At 39.7% G+C, this 13,790-nt stretch overlaps 1 protein-coding gene across 3 annotated transcripts in view; it reads left to right on the top strand.

Moving 5' to 3' along the window:
* KIAA1671 (KIAA1671 ortholog) overlaps nt 1-13,790 on the top strand; it is a 160,392-nt gene that overhangs the window by 83,939 nt on the left and 62,663 nt on the right. The window contains exon 1 of one of the 3 annotated variants that reach the window (XM_073313249.2): nt 4,881-6,349. The exons of the other annotated variants lie outside the window; for them this stretch is intronic. Within the exon in view, the coding sequence (XP_073169350.1) occupies nt 6,065-6,349 (285 nt within the window). The 5' untranslated portion in view covers nt 4,881-6,064. Of the gene's footprint in view, nt 1-4,880; nt 6,350-13,790 lie in introns of those variants that run through there. 3 annotated transcript variants of the gene reach the window in all.

Genomic DNA, 13,790 nt, shown 5'->3' on the forward strand with positions numbered 1-13,790 from the left:
CTTTGTCACAAATCAAATTGATTTAAATCATGATTTAAATCACTAGCCAGGAAGACTCTATTTAATCATGGTTTTCTACATAGAAGTGCATTCTTGTTGGTTGTTATAACCTTAATATATATTCTTCACAACTCAGAGATAGATGTAGGTTTCATTTTTAGAAGGTACACATTATACATTTTTAAACAGCAATTTATTTTGAAAACTTTTCGGATTAGTTTTACAGCTATATCAGAAAATGAATGATTGTTTGGTTATTTCATTTACTAAAGGTAATTGAAGCAGATATTTCTGAAGTCATTGGGAGGTGAATGATCTCCAATTCAATAGATTAATTATTAATATTTGGAGGATTTTCTTGTCATGCTGTATTAGGAGGAGAACATCACCAGACAGACATTTAAATTGTTTTATTTAACTAAAACAACATTAAGTATTCTGGATTTTTTTTTCAACAGAAAACCTATAATATTTTAACAAAAATCATATGTCCTTCACTTCTCACATTTATCTTCAGACTTCTTCTTTTCCGCATCTATTCTGCCCCCAACAATCTTCTCTTCATTGAACCTTTTGAAACTTTGCACTTTTAGAGAGAGGTAAGGGATTGACTATGTGTACACACATTTGCAGAGGGACAACAGAGTTGAGGTCTGTTATTTCTCACCTCTCTATATTATTTATTTAAAAACATTTTTGCTATTAACAAGCATGTTACCTCTGGAGAGACAAATCCAGTTTGAGAACTGCAAAACTAAGCGTGTCTGATGGTATCTTCTAGACTGAGCACTGAGCCCCATTGGGTCGATAGAAAGATTAACCTAAATAATCTATACAGAAGCCCCTGGAACCGCATATGATTGGGTCCCTAATCCATGAACTATTTGAACTCATTTACAAAACTTTTCTTAAACATTACATGAATATATTGTTTCATACTATAGAATTTATAATCTGTATTCCATGATGAGATATCTTCGAGTTATAATATATCTTAATTAAAACTATCTTTAGATATTATTTTTTTCTCAAAAAGCATTTTATCAAAAAAATCCAATTTAAACCAAAAAAATCTGATTTTTTTTTAAATCATTGATTTTTATCCACTCTGGAACTAGAAGTGGCAAGTCATGTTTAATGTTCCAGTGTGCTAAGTTTCTATTTACCTATTTATTAAAGAACTTCACAAAAATAGTCAGAATTTCAAATAATGTTTAATATGATTTTAGTTATTCTCAGTCATACTCATTACAATCGATGATGTCAGGTATTTCTTTTTTTTACTGTAATAGTTGTGCGCTTGATTAACATTACAGAAATCTAAAATCCACAGAGTATCTTGCTCTAGAAGATTTTGCTATTCATTTGTTTTGTTGTTCTGTATAGATTTACTAATTCAAACCTAAAATACTGCTATTGCCCTACAAGTAAATATTCCATACAAAATGCTTTACCTCACCCTTATTCTGACACCTTCCCCCCCCTGCAAAAAAAAATATAATAAAAGCATGAGGAAGGTAAAATAGTCACAGTAGGACATAAAGTAAAGAGGCAAGATACTCTTTCTCTTGTGTCCACCATTTTGTTGCTGCTCTGATGAATGTTTATTTGTGAAGCTCTGGTTTGTGTGGTCTCAGCGCTTCTGGTGTAAATTTTTTTGTCTGATGTTTACATCTGTCACATATGCACATTGTATGCATTGTTGTTGTAGCCATGTTGGTCCCATGACGTTAGAGAGACAAGTTCGATGAGGTAGTATCTGTTGTTGTACCAATTTCTGTTGCTGAGACAGGCAAACTTTCAAGCTTTCACAGAGCTCGTCTTTGGTCTAGGAAATGTACTCAGAATGTCAGAGCTAAATCCAAAGTAGGATAAGTAGTTAACACATACTTCAAGAGACCATTCAGTGAGAAGTGGCCCATTAACACTTGAACAATCATGGGGTGGGGGAAAGCTGGGGTATTGTGGGTTACAGATTGCTGCAATAAACTATAAATCCAGTGTCTTTATGCAGTCAATTTTTAGTATCTAGCAGAGTTATGAATTTAAGTTCCCAGGCTCATCTTTTGAAAGTGTTGTGCAGGTTTCCTTTGAGGATGAGGACTGAGAGGTCAGATATGGAGTGATCACTTTGTGAAAAGTGTTTACCCACCGGTGATAGGGTCTTTTCGTCTTTTGTCACATTTCTTTTGAGAGCGCAGTAATTGTCTTTTTTTCACCCACATAGTTGTTGGGGCATTTAGTTATTTTTAGGCCTTGTCTACACTATGAAGTTTTGTCCGCAAAAGTTATGCCACTTTAATTAAAACCACTGTTGCATGTCCACACTAGCTTCTTGTGTCGTCCCGGTGCATCCACACTAACAGCTCTTGCATCGACACAGAAAGCAGTGCACTGTGGTAGCTATTCCACTGTGCAACTGGCCACAGGGTGCTTTGGGAAGGGTTTGCAGTGCCTCATGGGACAGGAACAGCATCACATGACACAGGTTTCTCAATCCCATCCTTGCAGGGGCATCCAAGTAGATTGTCAGCTGCTTTTCACCCAACTGAAGGGGTGGGGGGAGAGGAGAGTGGTGTGTCTGGGGCGGGGAAGACAGCAGGCTGACTGATCTATTCTGAGGTGGGGGAGGGGGTCACCTTCCCACCCCCACATCAGCCCCTGGCTCTGCTCGGCACACTGGTCTCTCCTGAAGCAGCCCGCTCTGCCTGCCTGCTTATGGCTCTGTGATTCCCTCCGAGTTCTCCCACAGCCTCCTCATCTGTGGGGAGCAGCATCCCGAGCTGCTCTGGGAGCTCTCCGTGCTGAGGCTTGTCAAAGCAGCGCAGCAGTCCCATCCCTGCAGCAGCAGTCTGCCTGCCGCTGTGCTCCAGTGCAGGGCAGAACAGGAGCCTTCCACATTAACGATTTGCTTTTTGTTCCCCCAACGGAGCCGCACGCTCAGCTGTCAGATACTTCCCGGAACTTTGAAAAGGGAGGGGCGCATGTCTGCAGGGCAGCAGAGATCAAACCGGTGAGCAGAGCCGTCCCAGCAGGCATTGTGGGATACAGGGGGAAGCCAGTTCTGTCGACAGAACAAACAGCAGAGTCTGCACTGATGCTTTGTTGCTTTAACTTTGACGCAAAAAGCTTTATGCCTCTTGTTGAGGTGGTTTTGTTTTGTCGACAAAACAGCAGTTTTGCCACCAAAAGTAGCGTTGTAGTGTGGACACCTCCCCTGTTTTGTCGGCAAAAGGCAATTTTTCCCGACAAAACTTTGTAGTGTGGACAAAGCCTTAGTTTAGTTGTTATTGGGCCATAAATGTATTGTGAAAATCCCTGTGACTGGACAGGTTTAAGACTAGAAACAGGTTGCCGTGGCTCAATCCAAGTGACATGATGAAATGCAGTGTCAATAATATGTATTTTGAAGAAGGAGAAATCCTATTTCCCCCAATAAGTCACATTGGTTCCTTTTGTGGCATTGTGTTGTGCTTTGTTTGTTTGTTACACGTTCTTCTTACCAAGGTCTAAATAGTATTTTTCTGTCATTGTGAAACAGCCTGCTGGAAGCTATGTCAGGAAAATATACAGAAGCTGCTCGTTTGTCAGTTAAATATGCATTTCATAATCTTCCTGGAAGGACTGCACCAGAGAGAGAGAGACATTAACTAAAATGCTAGCTTGTGATAGAAACAAAAAACAAGGAAACTTTAAAGTGAACATCCATTCCTTGTCTCCATACTTGCACCTTTCCTTTTCATGGTGAATTACAGTTGTGATCTTAACTTTGAAGCCCTTGGACATGTAGTTTGTTAGTTTGATAGAACCTTAGTATTCCTTATACATACTTATTTCTGCTGTTCTTTTGAATTGATTATTCCAGAATTTCCATCTTGAGCAATGGACATTTGACTTCCATATGTTACATGCTGTCATTGTTGATTGTGAAAATCTGACACAGTTAAACCATTACGCGGACAAATTTGGGATATTTCACATACATTTGGCATGGTCAGCAAAACTTGTCCCATGTACTGGTCTTCCAGTTTTTTTCTAGAAATAGAGTGGGAATTAGTATACACATGACACCCTACGTCAAACATCTGAAGGCTCTGCTGTCCTAAAACGTCACTCGATTTTTGTTTTGGTAGTTCTTGTTTTGTTTGAAAGTAGAAGCTAGAATTTCCTTGAAATGCATTTTCTAACATCTTGGAATTGATGACCTTTAAATCCTATTATCAGTCATAGTGTATCTCCTTTGATGTCAGGATTTTTGAGAATCTTCAAAAGTATATATGGGAATGTCAAATGTGGAAACTTACTTTGTTTTTGTCTAAGAATAGAAACTTGTATAACAGTTAAAATAACTAAAACTAACCTGAAAACATTATTTCTCATGTAATTCATGTAGAAAACTATAGACGGATGAATAGATCTTTGAAGCTTTTCTTTGATACTCTGGGTTAATCATTATCTGTTATGAATGTTTCATAATGTAAGAAAGGTCACTGAGCAAAAAGCAGTTTTTTAAAATTTGTGAACAAAAATAGCGCATGGCAAATACTCTAGAGGTCTTAAGATTTATAGCGCCTGCATTTATAATGTCATCTCTGTTCACAGCTTTCTGCTGCTCAGCTGCTGCATTTTAATGTACGGTAGTGTCTCTGGCGGTTTGCTAAAATGTCCATTCACTGAAATGTTTCTATCGCAGTTCTAGGGAAGGGTTAAAATCAGTAAGTACACGTGACATATGCAAACTATGAATCATTCCAATAGATCTGTTCAACTCTCCTGCCTGCCCAGGCAGATGCTGTTCCCTTGGTTGCCATGGCAATCCTGCCTGTACTATAATAAAGCCCAGCCCAGATCCTTCCTTAGGCAGACCTCTGCGGCTGTTTCACCTAGCTCATTGTTTTTCCTCTAGAGGAGGAGGAGAGAAAGGGAAGGAACTGACTGAACAGATTAGGATACCAAAGGCAGCAGCAGTTTTTCATCTGCTTATAACCTCTCAAGCCTTATTCAGGGAGAATTCAGAGCATGGCAGGCTCTTGATTTGTAAGATTCAGATGGGCTTGCAGGCTGCTGTGCTAGCCAACAACATCCTCAAGAGTGTGTTTCCTAGTGGTATAGAGAGAGGAGCGAAAGTGTGTAGCGACTTGTAATGGGGTGGAGAAAGTCTCTCTGCTGACTACTTGTACAGCAGTTTATCATTCCCTGCTACATTCCTCCGTTCCGAAGCCCCCTTCCAAGAAGAGAGCTGATGTCATCCAGAAGATCTTTTGGCAGGCTCTGAGCAGCCGGCAAGTCCAGTCTTGAAGGCAGCAGACTTAACACAGTTCCCCTTCAGCTTCATTTTGCCTATCTTGGGATTTGTGTGCCTCCGGAAATGAAAATCTCCTAACATGGTTCTGAGGATTAAGTGTGACCTGTGAGAAGGGGATTCTGTGATCACGGATACCTGGCTTCGTAGTAAAAGACTTGGATTTATTGGTCAGAAGACCGTATCACTTTGTCCAGTGAATGGATTGTATGAAAGAATCAGAAATCTGTGAAACATACTGTTGCCTGAAAGCCTGCCAGGCAAGAAGAATAAGATTCCTTCTAGAATTCTAATATTAAAAATATACATATATCTTGGCTTTAAAAGGAGCTGTGTTTTTTCCTGTTCTGCAGTGAGAAAGTAAGAGAACAATTCTATGCTTGTAAATAGACAACTGTTTTCAAGTAACTATTTTCAGAAGTTAAACCTTAATTTTCTTTTGTTTACATGGCTGATAAAAAATTAAATTTATTTTGATGAGGTTCTTTGGTAATTGGAAATCTGATTTGTAAGTAAGAAGATATGCCTTTTTATTTCTTTATTTGAGAAATACCAACCTCCACCACATATACCTTCTGTTATTTAAAAATACTGACGTCAATGTTTTAGTCTAGTGCTATTTATTTACACTAGACTGTCAAAAATATTTTATAGACTATTTTTCTGCAAAACAAACAGCGCTGTGAGGAGTATAGAGAATTAAAAAGAATAAATTGACATTGAATATTGATCCCCTCTTTTTTTTTCCCCCCCCCTGGAACAATGGATTACCTTGGAGACAAACTGACAGTGGCACAAACTCACATGACCCAGTGGATGGGGACAGTGCGTAGATCCTTACAGGAGGCACTAAATTTAGTCACAACTGCAGTTGCTCATGAACGGACTAGCGGGGAGGGTGGAAGCAGAACTCCCTTCAAGCGAACCTCCTCCTTCAGGCATTTTGCATCCCGGAGCAGAGAATCATTTCGAAGGTTTTCAGTGCGGAGTCAGCAGAGGTTCTCCTCCCTGAGGAAGAGGCAAGCCAGTTCAGAGCCACCAGACCTTGTAAGCAATGCCCCCTTTTTAGTTCTCCAAAGGTAGATAACTTTTATGATAAAAATTAAGGAAGTTTTTCACGGCAGCATCTTGGCCAGGAACAGTGATCTGTGTCATGTCAGCTTTTCAGTTTAAAAATATTTTCCAAAACACTGGTAATGCTGCCTGTTTGTAAATGAGCTGGGCTTTTTCTGTAGTGTAAATAGAAATTTCCATTAACTCTCATTGGTCAAAGATAATTTATACAAGTTTTTGACAAAAAACTAACTTTGGTGTTCTCTTAAAACTAAGATAGGACAAAGATCTAGTCTGTAATTGGCAAAAGTTAGTCCGAAGCTGCTTTGTATTTGGTATGCAGATAGGGAACACATTTGCCCAATGTAGCTTCTTACTTGATGTGTACATCTGTTCTTTTCATTTTTAATGACAGTGTTTTAGGTGAAATAATTAATGTAGACTGGTAAAAAGAATCAAGGTGCTATCACCTTGCAGCTAATAGTAAAGCAATAATATTGGCCAATAAGGGACTAAAAGCTTGTTTGTTCTTACATAATAATTAATTTTTTTAGTATTATGAAATACAGAATTTATGGCTCACACTGGAATCTTCAGGGCATAATTTAATGAGAGCATGTGAGGATGGTCTGGCTTGCTCTCCATACACTATGACTTTGGGTCAGGTGGAACCATTTTTTGATTAAATGTCTTTTTCTTTTGTGGGGTTATCTTCAGAACATGCACACTTTCTTGTTAAATAACTAACAAGACAAGGTGATAAGAGAAATGCATACTGCATAGGGAAGAGTTTTTTATGCATATGAGGGGATAAGAATTCTCCAGGCCACAAAAAAGGTCAATTTGAGACACTCTGAAGTGGTATGGCGATTGGGGATCCTGCTCTTGTTCCTACCTAGCAGATTTCTGCCAGGCTTAGTTGACAAATCACCATAAATTGTTTGGGCAAAAGGTAAACCTCTGTAGTTCATAATCTGTGTCTATGCATTGTAAAGCCACAAGGTTTCAGGTACTTCCAACTGCTCTTTTCCTAGTGAACTAAAAGAAAAGGTAGAACACCCAGCTCATTCTAATGGTTAAATGAGCCAAGTCACTTTTAAACCTATGTTTTTATTGGGAAGGAATTTAATAAATGGCTACAAACATTTAAAGAATAGTTCAACAAATTGTAAAGAAGACTTCTGATTTAGGGCTTGCTTTTGCACCATTGAAAGAAGGGAGTTTTACCTTGATTTCAATGGGAGCAGGATCAAGCCCTTCATTTCTAGTGTCTAGATAAACCATGAATGGCCCTATCATGTGAACTTGTTCAGAATTTTTTTTAGAAAGCAATATGCCTTCCTAAAGCCTAGAGGCATGGATAGAGTTGATGGGGGCTAATTAGGATTTGTTCATCCTGTGCTTTATGTAAAGCATGCATTCCTCAGAAAGGTGTGGCATCTGCACACACAAATCCTGCTAATATTTCATCAGCAGTAAAACTAAATAACTTTATTGGTCTGACTTGTTATTCATTTACTGTTTGGCAGCTCAGGTAAAGAAACTGAAAAAGATGTGTTGTCAAAGAGGCACAAAAGCAGGAAAGAGGCAAGTTTAGTTGGAAACAAATGTAATGGGCCGGGGGGGAAGCACCTCATGGGAAATTGTGACAATACACAATTAGAGTTGTCAAAATGAAAAACAATTTAAAATTATCATGCGAAAGTGATACAAATATATGGTTTCAGAAATAGAAAGGAATGGAGTCTGCCTCTTGCTTAACAGGTCATTTAAAAGTAACACAGCAAAACTTCCCACTGCTTACAGCGTAGAAAATCTTCCTGAAAGGTAGGGTGGCCTTTGAACTTACTGCTCATGCAGGTAGGCACCAGAGCCACTTTAGGTCTGAATCCTGCAAACATTTATGTATGTGTTTAACTTTAAGTATGTGAGTAGTTTAACTGAAATAATATCAATATTTTCAAAGTTAAGCATTTGCATGATTCAGTTTAACCAAAATAGCCTAGGGATATAGGGACTTAGAATTACAAGCTTCGTTTTGATTGTTCTCATCCTAAAACAATTCTTAAAAATAAAAGTCCCTACATAATGGAGTTTATATTCTGTATGATTCAGTATCTGGCTGTACTTTCACAGCAATTTTACCTTTCTGACTGGGGCTGAATATTGCTCGGGCATGCAGGAGTGAAATTAGGAAGGCCAAATCACACCTGGAGGTGCAGCTAGAAAGAGATGTTAAGAGTAACAAGAAGGGTTGCTTCAGGTATGTTAGCAATAAGAAGAAAGTCAAGGAAAGTGTGGCCCCCTTACTGAATGAGGGAGGCAACCTAGTGACAGAGGATGTGGAAAAAGCTAATGTACTCAATGCTTTTTTTGCCTCTGTCTTCATGAACAAGGTCAGCTCCCAGACTGCTGCACTGGGCAGCACAGCATGGGGAGGAGGTGACCAGCTCTCTGTGAAGAAAGAAGTAGTTCGGGACTATTTAGGAAAGCTGGACAAGCACAAGTCCATGGGGCCGGATGCGCTGCATACGAGAGTGCTAAAGGAGTTGGCGGATGTGATTGCAAAGCCGTTGACCATTATCTTTGAAAACCCATGGCAAGCGGGGGAGGTCCCGGATGACTGGAAAAAGGCTAATGTAGTGCCCATCTTTAAAAAAGGGAAGGAGAAGGATGCTGGGAACTACAGGCCAGTCAGCCTCATCTCAGTCCCCGGAAAAATCATGGAGCAGGTCCTCAAGGAATCAATTTTGAAGCACTTAGAGGAGAGGAAAGTGATCAGGAACAGTCAGCATGGTTTCACCAAGGGCAAGTCATGCCTGACTAATCTAATTGCCTTCTATGATGAGATAACTGGCTCTGTGGATGAGGGAAAAGCAGTGGACATGTTGTTCCTTGACTTTAGCAAAGCTTTTGACATGGTCTCCCACAGTACTCTTGCCAGTAAGTTAAAGAAGTATGGGCTGGATGAATGGACAATAAGGTGGATAGAAAGCTGGCTAGATTGTCGGGCTCAACGGGTAGTGATCAATGGCTCCATGTCTAGTTGGCAGCCGGTATCAAGTGGAGTGCCCCAAGAGTCGGTCATGGGGTCGGTTTTGTTCAATATCTTCATTAATGATCTAGAGGATGGTGTGGATTGCACCCTCAGCAAGTTTGCAGATGACACTAAACTGGGAGGAGAGATAGATACGCTGGAGGGTAGGGATAGGATACAGAGGGCCCTAGACAAATGAGAGGATTGGGCCAAAAGAAATCTGATGAGGTTCAACAAGGACAAGTGCAGAGTCCTGCACTTAGGACGGAAGAATCCCATGCACCGCTACAGACTAGGGACCGAATGTCTAGGCAGCAGTTCTGCAGAAAAGGACCTAGGGGTTACAGTGGATGAGAAGCTGGATATGAGTCAACAGTGTGCCCTTGTTGCCAAGAAGACCAGTGGCATTTTGGGATGTATAAGTAGGGGCCATTGCCAGCAGATTGAGGGACGTAATCGTTCCCCTCTAGTTGACACTGGTGAGGCCTCATCTAGAGAACTGTGTTCAGTTTTGGGCCCCACACTACAAGAAGGATGTGGAAAAATTGGAAAGCGTCCAGCGGAGGGCAACAAAATTGACTAGGGGACTGGAACACATGACTTATAAGGAGAGGCTGAGGGAACTGGGATTGTTTAGTGTGCAGAAGAGAAGAATGAGGGGGGATTTGATAGCTGCTTTCAACTACCTGAAAGGGGGTTCCAAAGAGGATGACTCTAGACTGTTCTCAGTGGTAGCGGATGACAAAACGAGGAGTAATGGTCTCAAGTTGCAGTGGGGGAGGTTTAGGTTGGATATTAGGAAAAACTTTTTCACTAGGAGGGTGGTGAAACACTGGAATGCGTTACCTAGAGAGGTGGTGGAATCTCCTTCCTTAGAAGTTTTTAAGGTCAGGCTTGACAAAGCCCTGGCTGGGATGATTTAGTTGGGGATTGGTCCTGCTTTGAGCAGGGGGTTGGACTAGATGACCTCCTGAGGTCCCTTCCAATCTTGATATTTTATGATTCTATGAAATTGGAATTTATTTTAGTAACTCCATGAAATCACTTACAAATTTTTATTAAATACCAATGTAGTTAAAACTATGTGTAATCCAACATAAATGGATTAGTTGTTAATCATTTTTACAGTGGTTGTGTAAGTTTGCTGTTGATACTTTTTGTGCTGTACTTTCAAATGACAATGAAGATAAGCTTTTGCTTACTAGTTTGGGAGCTAGCTGTCCACAGACTGGCACCCAATTCTTTCTAGGTGGAGTTGAATTCTTGTGTTCCATTGCAGTATAACGCTGATTGAATGCTCAGTGTTGTACAAGACACCAAGGAACTTACAAAACTGAAGGTGAACTACATAGCCTGAAATTACAGTTTATCTAAGAATACCAATGCCCCCAAAAGTAGTTTGGGTGAAGTGGAAGACTGTGCAGTAATAATTTTTATCTTAAAAAAAAATGTATCCACTCCTTCCCTTTGTGCCAATCCCTTCCATGAAAATCTCTGGACCTTCCTCATAGAATACCTATTAAAATATATTACAGTGCATTAGGAGATGACAGGCTGATCTGTGAAATGATCACGTGTGTGTTTTCTTGCTATGTGAGTTGCCTCATGGTACCATTTTGAAGAATTTTAATAATTTTTTCAAGTACATCATACTTAAAGGATTAGACTGGATGCTGCTTTTCCATAGTTTTATTTTTCCATATTTGCTAATTATTTTGTACTGAAATCAGTGATTTCTCTTTTATCTCCTGTGGAACCCTGCAGACATGTTTTCATGCAGAGTTTGTAATTCAATTTCCATGGCCACAGACTGATGTAACAAACACTGCATGATGGGCCAGGTCCTCCCCAGCCACCAGGAAGCTTCACAATGCTCTAATGATTTAATTTAGACTTACTTGTCTCTTAAAAGATTTTCTAGCCTAGAGCAATCCACAGGTGACACAGTCTCAGTATTTCCTATACTTCCCCCTTCATGCAGCTAGAGCACACATGTATCATTGCAGTAGTGCTAAATTGCACTAGAGGTCTAATCTAGCACAGAGAAGTCCCAGAATCAGGGAGTGGAAAGGTGACTTAAAATAACCTTCACCTCCTTGGACCACACGCTTCAGTTTTTGGCTTCAGCTGAGGATCAGGGGCAGTAACTTCTGTCTGGATCTTGCAGAAGCAGATACTGGGCTATGAGGGAGAATAACTAGAGAAACAGCTCAGGGAATAGACACACCATGATAGATCAACAAAATTGTTTTTGGTGTAAATGTTAGATTCTTCTATTGTGAAATCTCCTTTCCTCTCTTTGGTGCTTTTCTTTTCTGGTCCTTCCCTTTTCTTTGTTTACATCTCTTCAAAATTTCGGATTTAGTAATTTTGGCAGCACTAACTTCCTGACATCAGTCAAAATCTTGACATTCTTTGCTCTCTCGAGCTGCCCGGTGAAGAGATTCTACTACAGATTTCTCAGGAAGGAAGTCTGGAAGGAAATGCCTAATTCAAAATCTAGTTTTTTAGTTTACATGAGGGTACAAGACCTTAAACAGAGCACATTGTGAGTCCAATTTTCAGTTGACAGCAATCATTTCTAATTTCAAAATATTATCATTTCAAACCTTTATTTCTAAAATAAAAACCAGCGGAATAGATGGCCTTGTGTGAGACCACTATTGGATAGCATGAACTTGAATCAACAGAATCTATATATAGATTTATTTATTTATTTTATTTGTTTTGTATTTTTTTGTGTGTGAACTGTTGTTTGTGCCAGGTCAGTCAAGTGATATAAGGACCCCAAATATGTTTTTAATTTATTATTTATATTACCATAGGTGCCCCAGGCATGGACCCCAGGACCCCATTGGGTTAGACACTGTTCAATCACAGAACAAAAAGATGGCCCCTAAATTCCAATCTAAGAATCCTTAAATCGCTATACATTTGTCATACCAAAGAGCCAGTTTCTACTAAGCTATAAACAATGCAAACGGCAATGCAAGATTATGATTGTAAATGTACAGTTTTGGCTTTATTAAGCAGAAAGCATTTCTAAGATGTTTGAGAGACTTTTTTCCTGTAGTACTTTTACTATTCCACATTTAATTTGTCCGCTAAGAGTTTACATTATCCTGTGATTTGCCATGGTTTCATCCAAAGCCAAAAGTATATTGGCTATGCCATATTTTCTACCTCCATTATTCCTTTCCCATAAAACCTGCTGCTTCTGCTACATCTATAATTTGGTCTCTGGTTATAACAAAAGCAGCAGTCACAGGTGTATTGTTTCCTTTCTTTCCAAGCCTCTCCCGCTTTTGGGGGAACACATTGGGTTGCCCCATTCTTAAGAATCTTGGAGGAAATACTGAGGATGTTCCTGGGCCTAAACTATGTTGCTTATGAAATGTTCCTGGGAATGTCAAAAGACACATCCCCTTTTGGGGGGATAAACAAAGCTGAGCTCCCAAAATGCACTGTAAACAAGTAGTATCTTGATTGGATCTCTCTTCTTGAAGAACTGCATTGTCTTAATTTTCTGTGAGATAATTTTCAAACAAAAAACAGAAGCTGCAAAACTTGGCTATAGTCACTTGGATCTCAAATCATTGTTTTGTTAATTAAGTGGTTTTTATCTGTAGACATAAAATTACCCACAAGTTAGCAATAATCAGCTAGTTAATTTCCTACAAGCATCATGATAATAAATTGACAACGTTTTGTGCATGTAAGTAAAATTTTATGTATATATGTTTTGTTGGCTTGGCTGCAGATCCTCTCAAAAGTGAATAGAATTGCACTTAAGTGGCTACCTTTCCTCCCTGAGAGGTTCTGAAGATAGGTGTTGGTCTTACCTGCTCCACTGGCTCTCTCATATAGTGTGCCATCTTCTCGCTCAATGGGTACGTGAAGTCAAAAGGGGAGACTGAGGGTGATTTAGCTTCCATTGAGAGATGTGGTGTTACTCAGTTCTTAATTTTTTTTAACATACATTGCAGTTTCTCTACTTTTCCCAGTACTTGGCTCAAAGTGAGACTCAAATGACAGCAAGTTTGGCTGCTGCTATGTTTGTACTAATGTGTGGAAAACATCTTGAGGTTGTTGCAAGGATTATACTCACTCAGGTTAACAGTCTACAGATGCTTGTTCAACACCAACTGCTCTTAGATTTGTAGACTGTTGTGGAGACTAAGAAGCACTTTTAGTTAACTGTGTCCCTCTAAGCAGTCCCTGGGTGCATTCAAAGATATTTGTGGTCTGTGTGGTTTGTATCTAGACAGTCTTGACAGCGCCTGATCAGTATCCCTACGTGCCACCTCAGAATCTGATTTACTGTTGGGCTTGAGCCAGCAGTTCTTAGACATGGGGGTCAGGGTATACTTCTTGGAAGTGACACTTCTCTGGAATTTG

The sequence above is a fragment of the Lepidochelys kempii genome, chromosome 15 (genome assembly GCF_965140285.1).
Source record: "Lepidochelys kempii isolate rLepKem1 chromosome 15, rLepKem1.hap1, whole genome shotgun sequence".
Classification (NCBI taxonomy): Eukaryota; Metazoa; Chordata; order Testudines; family Cheloniidae; genus Lepidochelys; species Lepidochelys kempii.